Source organism: Mastomys coucha, unplaced genomic scaffold, assembly GCF_008632895.1.
Source record: "Mastomys coucha isolate ucsf_1 unplaced genomic scaffold, UCSF_Mcou_1 pScaffold12, whole genome shotgun sequence".
In the NCBI taxonomy this organism is placed as follows: Eukaryota; Metazoa; Chordata; class Mammalia; order Rodentia; family Muridae; genus Mastomys; species Mastomys coucha.
The window spans coordinates 33,137,288-33,144,489 of record NW_022196894.1 but is presented as its reverse complement, the minus strand read 5'-3'; the positions used below and the strand labels follow the sequence as shown (position 1 = coordinate 33,144,489).

Here is a 7,202-nt window from a genome sequence, read left to right as displayed (position 1 = left end):
GGGGGGAGTGACTTCCAGAAGCCACACAGCTCGTAATGGATACAGACACTAGGATCAAGTTCATTGCCAACCAGGGTCCGGGCTCCTTTTCTTTCTATGCATCTGTATGTTAGCATGGGACACATAGTGTGAAGCTAAACCTCACACCATGTTTAGCTTCCTAGGTTACCTTTTATGCTCCCTCCCTTCACCTCTGTGTTGCTCTGCTCTATAAGCAGCCTTTCTATGTCTTACCATTCGACATCACTCAAAGTTCTAGCATCTAATCTAGCCCCATGTAGGAAGGGCATCTCAGGAGACACTGCATTCTGCGATGTTCTTAGTACTGAGACCCATAACGGTAACACAGCTACCCAGGCTTTCCATCCCTTTTCAGGAGTATGGGCCTTGCAAGGAGAAAGAGAGGGGTCACATGGCAAGTTCAGGAGTGGGGAAAGGTTGTGAGCGGGCCTGTGGATACCTCGACTCTTACGTACCATGAGAGCCGTGGTCTCCTGACCCACGTATGAGAAATGGAGCCTGAGATGACTGTATCAAGCCTAGGTGGGCAGCCTGAAGACAGGAGACACTACATCCGGGAAGATGTCCAAGGCTCTTATAGAGAGGCTCAGTGTGTTCAAAGCCACTGTTTCCGCAGCTTAGAAAGATGCATCCGTACATCTCAATTGTCAATTAAAAACCCTATAGCCTATAGGAAAGGGTAGAGTAGAAGGTGGGACATCTGGACGGCAGAAAGAATTCTGGGATAGAGTGGGTAGGGGAGATTTACCAGGGAAGATGTGACACATAGTCTCTGAGCACAGGTAACCAGCCATGTGGTAGAATGAAGATTAGAATTAAATGGGTTCATCTAAGTTATGATCTAGTCAGAGAAGAGCCTAGCTATGTAGCCAAGATATTTGTAAATATATTTTGAGTCTGAGTCTTAATTCTGGAACGGTGGGGGTGGGAGGAAGAACCAGGCCAAACTTCCTACGTTCTTGTGAAGCAGCTATCTGGAGGGCAGCTCTAGAACCCAGGTGCCTGGCTTTCCCAAAGCTCTCCATTGTTGTTTGGGCTGGTTCAGACAGCCCTGTTACCGCGGTTGCACACCAGCTTACAAGGCTTTGTCCCGTGTGTCGTCTTCCAGTGTGACACCCGGCCAGGCCATGCATGGTTAGAGACCAGTCTCTCTGTTCTCTCAGGTACTGGCTGGGATGAACGTCTACCCCTCAGAGTTCGAGAACATCAAGGAGGAGTACAATGTACGGGGCTACCCTACCATCTGCTATTTTGAGTAAGTCTCCCAGTCCCTTCTGGAGTATGCTGCCCCCTGATGGCCTTAGTGTCCCTCTCTGAGTCTTTTTATCTCTCTGCCTTGCGCAGGAAAGGGCGATTTCTGTTCCAGTATGAGAACTATGGGTCCACGGCTGAGGACATCGTGGAGTGGTTGAAGAAGTGAGTTGGGCCATTTGTGTTTGGGTCCATCGGGGATCGGGTTGGGAGCATCTTCAGTGCTAAGGGCAGCCCCTCGCTCACAGGGCTGTGGTGGAGGGGAGGTCAAGCGGGGAGAAGGCTGCTTGATATATTGACTGCATGGCTGATTTTCCCATGGGGACCTGTGGTGGGGTGTGCAGGAGCTATGAGGATTTGCTGAACTCCTGACCTGTGGCCATGGGGCCTGTCTAGAATCTGCGCCCCTCCCTCTCTGTCTTCATGGGGAGGGGCTGTCCAACCTGTTGATTGCCTTGGCATAGTCAGTCAAGTCGGAAGTCTTCCCTTTCAAATTGAACCTCCGCCCCCGCCCTCTTCCCCTGGCCCCCACTGTGTGACAGATAGAAGTATTTCTCACCCTGTATGTCAAGTTTGAGAGAGTTCAGTGGAGGTCTCTCTGAAAATAGGACTGTCACTTGAGTGCTTATTTAAAAAACAACACCGTATCAGACGTTGTGAAGCTACTCTGGAACATTGTAATGCCTTCGACTCCGAGACGCCCCTTCCCGACCCTGCTTCTTGGCCTCCGTCAAACCCTGTTTTATAATGTGATTAGATCTCTGGACATCAGATCTCCCGAAGTTCTGCTGGCCCCGTCCCTCCTCTCAGCCGACACGAGCCAGGCCAGCTGTGTCTTGTCCGTCACCCCACTGAGCTTTCTCATCTTCCTAACATAAATAAGCCTAGCCTTACCACAGCCTTCCTGGAGCCCTCGGGCTACCCCTCCCCAGTGTCCACCCTGCTCTCGTGTGGTTAGGTGTGCATACATGTAGGAACAGCAGCTACAGTTTGGGGGTTCTGCGTCGTGGCACACCCCATTGTAAGCACCCAGTAGAGCTCCTTGTCCAGAATTCACTGTAGCACTGGTGGGAAGGTGTTTTCCTTTTTCTCTTTGCCTGAGATGGTCGATGGCAGGACAGCTGACCCAGTTCCCCAGGAGACACCCTGGGACCCCACTCAGAGTTCATCCCTTCCCCTCTCACCAGCTCATTAATATATATTGGCATCTTTACCTCTGGGATCCTGAGTGCAAACCCTAGGGTTAAAGAATTAGTTGTTAGTTAGAAGTTCAAGTCATGTATTTTCAGAAATTGTGAAAAGGATGGATTTTTTTGTATTAAAAAACAAAACAAAACCCTAAGGATTTCTGTTGGAGTTCTGAAGGTTGAGGCCCCGTCTCCCTGAACTCCCAGGAGCCCAGGAGAAGAGGCAGTCCACCTGTGTTTGCGTAGCTTTTATCTCTTGGAAGCATCTCCACATCTCCGGTCCCTGTTGGTTGCTTCATTTTCAGCCTCTGCCTGGGAAGGCTGTTCCCTGTTACCATGTGTTCATTGTCTTAACCCGAGCCTTCGCTTTCCCATTTCCCTTTTTCATTTGATAATAAGCGTGTACTCCCCTACAGCCTGACATATCTCCGTCCGCCTTTGGGAAAAGGTTTCGACAAATAGCAATCTCATTTGTCACCGGAGCATAAAATCTGCCCGCTTCCCTCCCCTGTCTCTAACCTTTTCTCATTTCAAAACACCCTCACCTCTTTCTCTCAAAGGACAAGGTTTTGTTTGGAAGTGGGGAATGTGGTGGGGGAGATGCATTCAGAGACCAGCTATCCTAGATATGGGGTTTTCTCATCGGTGGAGATTCACTGTGGAGGTTGCAGTCTCTCCACTAGAGCCTGCCTGCCACCTATCCTCCAGCCTCTCTTTGCCTCTTTACATCCACCTGCTCTCCTCCCCCCACCCCCGCCAGCCCCCCACCCCACTGACCTGATCTGCCCACTTTCAGGGCTGCCTGCCTGGAGCACTTCTGACCATGCCTTCTCCTTCTCACCTCCTTTCTTCTCCTCAGGGTCAGGGGTCCCTGCTGTCAGCCTGGTGTATCTGTAATCTCAAGATGAGGGAGGAGCTGCGAACTATCAGGAAGGAAAAATTGGGCTCCTTGAAACCACACTCTAGACAGATGTGAACACTCAGTGTTGGGGCTTTCCCCAAGTAGGAAGAGATAGGTCACCTGTTTCAAGACACACAATGAGCTGCTGACCTTGTGCCCCAGCAAGAGTCAGCCATGTTCCCCTGTTGCCGACTACCATGAATTTTTAAGTGTTTTTCTGAGTTTATGGTTTTCAAGTAAGGTGTCTCTCGTAGAAAAATACTTTTAAAGCGTGAGGGAAGGTATTTCTGTGCCCTATTACCCAGAGATATTTGGGTGAATTTTCTTTAGATTTCCTACTGTGTGTATCCAGCTCCACGTGTAGTCCTCCTTGTCTCTTGTATTTTAAGTCTTTAGGGGTTCCCTCAATCCTAGCAGGCAATAGAGGCCCTCATCTTACCCACGGCTCTGGTACTGAGCTGTTCTCTAGGCTCTCTGTACAGCCAAGAGTGAAAAGATCAGGGAGGGTAGATCCATGCTAGCTGTTTCTCCCAGTGGTGTCCAAAGCCCCAGAGAGAGCCTGTCCTCCCTAGAATCAGGCCTGGCCTCTGTGGGCACAAGGGCTCTGGAGTAGACACTCATCATAGGACCTGCACCCCCTCACCCCCTCGTCACTCTAGAGGTCCCATCACCTCTGCTGAGTTGGGTGTGGCAGGCAGGTAGGAGGGTGTAGGCAGTCATCCATTTTGGCCTAGCTGTACACTTCAGCCTCTGTCTACTAACCAGAGGCAAACTGAATTAGCAGACACCACATGTTCTTGCCTCCTGCTGCTCCAAGTTGCATTTCTGTGTCTGTGACTCACACATCTCTCCCGAGATGAGCTTATGGGTGACCTTTTCAGTCCTGGAGAGCCGGAGACATACTCTGTCTGATCTTCAGAGAACCTTAAAAGGGTACTGAGGGGACAGTCATCATGCCCCAGCAGTTACCCACAGTGTCCTTTACCTCACTCTTCTTGGTTTTTAAGTTGTGTGTATTTGTAAGAGTGTGGGGTGTGTGTGTGTGTGTGTGTGTGTGGTCTGTGTGGGTACAAATGCACATGCAGAGGCCAGAGGAGGTGTTGACTGTTCTTCTCTATCACTCTGTCTTATTCCCATGCAGCAGGGTCTCTCAACACATCTAGAGCTAGGCTGGCAGCTAGCAAGCCCTGGGAGGCTCCTGTGTCCACCTTCCAGAGTACTGGGGTTAGTTACTTGAGACCGTGCCTGGCTTCTTATAGGGGCTCTGGGGATTTGAACCCAGATCCTCACACTTGCATACTCAGCACTTTTATCCACTGAGCTGTAACCCCAGCCCTTTGCCCCATTTTGAATTCAAGTTCTCCACAATCATCTAGGAATGTCTAGGTAGTCTTTTGTAAATTTACAGAGCCATCTCCTGCCCATTGTCCTTCTGGGAGAACCCTAGAAATAGCTGTAAAAAGGCCAGCAGGAGGTCCATTGTCCAATAGATGTTTTAAGTTGGAGTTGCTTACCTAGGCTCCTGGGGTGATAGGCGTGACAGTACAGCTGCTGTCACCCCTGCTTCTGTTGTCTGCTAAGGAGAGTTACACAGGGCTCTTCTTTGGAGTGTCTACTGGTTGGCCTTTGTCCTCTTCAGAGATATAGAAAATAAGTGGCAATTTATTTTCAGAGAGTCTGAAATGCCTCCTTAAATGTTGTTTGTTTGTTTGTCTGTTTAGCTAGTTAGTTAGTTTTTGAGGTAGAATCTCACTGTGTAATCCCAGCCTGGAACTCACTATATACACCAGAGTGGCCTGGAACTCATTATATAGACCAGAGTGGCCTGGAACTCACTATGTAGACCAGGCTGGCCTGGAACTCACAGACATCCTTGTGCCTCTGTGTTCTTTAGCCAGGTTTCTTCACTCTCTACTCAGCGAGCTTTATTAGATGTCTGTTACATGTGGGACACAAGGATAGGAAGGAGAGAGAGAGCCCTTTTTGTAGAGAGTTGGCTGCCTGGGAGTGGGGGCCGAAGGTGGATAGCTCCTTCCTTCTGCCTTCAAGCAGGCGCTCTGTACAGACCTCTGCTCGCCCCCTCTTTTCCACACATTTTCCTGCAAGCAAGCCCCTCCTGCAGGGCTCTCTTGAACATAATACCCAGTTGTCTGTGGCATGCATGCTCCTCAGGATCAGTTATGCTGACACCCCCATTTTTTTTCCTAGCTGTGGAAATGGTAGTGACTTCTTTGCTTTGTATTTCCTGTTGTTTTCATTTCAGCGGGATTATTATAGGTTCAGAACAAACAAAACCCCTTTGTGGTTTTAGGGTCGTCTCTAAAGTGGAAGCTTCTCACGCGCTTTCTTAACACGCTGCCAACACACAGCTTTTGCGTCTCGTGCTGTTGGGTTCTCAAAAACTCTGGTTGGCTTTCTGAAATTACTTTGATTTTTTTTTTTAATAGATTATGTTCATATAACTTTTTTAAAAATCTAAGCTACTTAAGTATGTATTTCGTAGCTCTCACTTGTGCCTGTTCCTCCTCTCCTGTCATCCCTGTCGCACCTAGAGGTAGCTGCTTCAGCTTGTTTCTTGTAAGGTCTCAGAGTCTTTTTTTTCCTAGCAGATGCAAACAGGAATGTTTTACCTCCCCTCTTTATATAAGAGCTAGTAAATTATAGATTGCTGTGTGCATGGCCAGCAGTCTGTCCATGCTGCTGTGTGAAGAATACGCATTCCTCTTCAGTGCTCAGCCCTCCACAACAGAGATGGTTGACAGTGTACCTAACCCTTCCCCAGAGGCATGCTCCGTGACCCCTACTCTCTGCATAGCAAATCACCTGCTATAGGTATCGTTTTAAAATTAACTTATGACTATGATTGAAATAGAGCCTCACTGTGTGTAGCCTTGGCTGGCCTGAACTTGCTGTGTAGACCAGGCAAGTCTTGAATTCATAAAAGATCTACCTGCCTCTGCTGGGATTAAAGGTGTTGCTACCACATCGGCTGCTGTTCACTTGGGTTGGTAGTTTGAGCCCAGATATAAGAAGCTAGACATCATGGAACTAGTGCCTGGCTGGTGATTCCCAATGCTTGAATCTGCCACCAGCACCATCTCGTTATAGAATTTGGGGATCACAACCTGTGTCCCAAGTCGGGTCCTACCTCCCATCCTCTGTAAGCCAATGAAAGAACCAAATTAAAAATGGAAAGCAGACTAATGTGGTGGTGCACACCTTTAATCCCAGCATTGGGGAGGCAGAGGCAGGTTGGTCTCTTTGAGTTCAAGGCCAGTCTGGACTAAGTAGCAAATTCCAGGATGCCAGGGTACATAGTAAGACACTGTCTCAAAAACAAAAACAAACAAAAATAAATAAGTGGAAAGCAGAAAAGGGAGAGGTTTTTTTTTTTTCACTGTGACCCCATTGGGAAGAGGGACAAAGGGATTTAGCAACTCCCCCCACCCCCCATCTTTGGGGTTCTGATGTGAGACGAATGTTTGGATAGAAGAACAAGGATACTTGAAAGCAGTCCTGGTCAAACTGTGGTCCTGCCAACTATTGACCCATTGGGCTTCAGTCCGTATTGAGAACTGTATGAAATATCTTTCAGGGATCCTAGTTTCCCCTCCAAACTAGCTCCCTTTCCTTTCCCCTGGCATGAGATTCCAGAGAAATTCTTGTGTCCCTATTCGCCCTTGTTCAAAGTCTTGTAGTCAGATGGAGAGACTCAAGTATCTCTCTTTAGGAATACTCAGTTTTCGCCGGGCAGTGGTGGCTCACGCCTTTAGCCCTAGCACTTGGGAGGCAAAGGCAGGCAGATTTCTGAGTTCGAGGCCAGCCTGGTCTACAGAGTGAGT

The 7,202-nt window shown here is 48.7% G+C and overlaps 1 protein-coding gene across 3 annotated transcripts in view; it reads left to right on the top strand.

Annotated features, from left to right (window-relative positions):
* The window catches only part of Pdia5 (protein disulfide isomerase family A member 5), an 82,101-nt gene that overhangs the window by 48,313 nt on the left and 26,586 nt on the right, over positions 1 to 7,202 (top strand). For all 3 annotated transcript variants that reach the window (XM_031363774.1, XM_031363773.1, XM_031363775.1), the window contains exons 9-10: positions 1,185 to 1,276; positions 1,366 to 1,437. In XM_031363774.1, the coding sequence (XP_031219634.1) occupies positions 1,185 to 1,276; positions 1,366 to 1,437 (164 nt within the window). The remainder of the gene's footprint in view (positions 1 to 1,184; positions 1,277 to 1,365; positions 1,438 to 7,202) is intronic.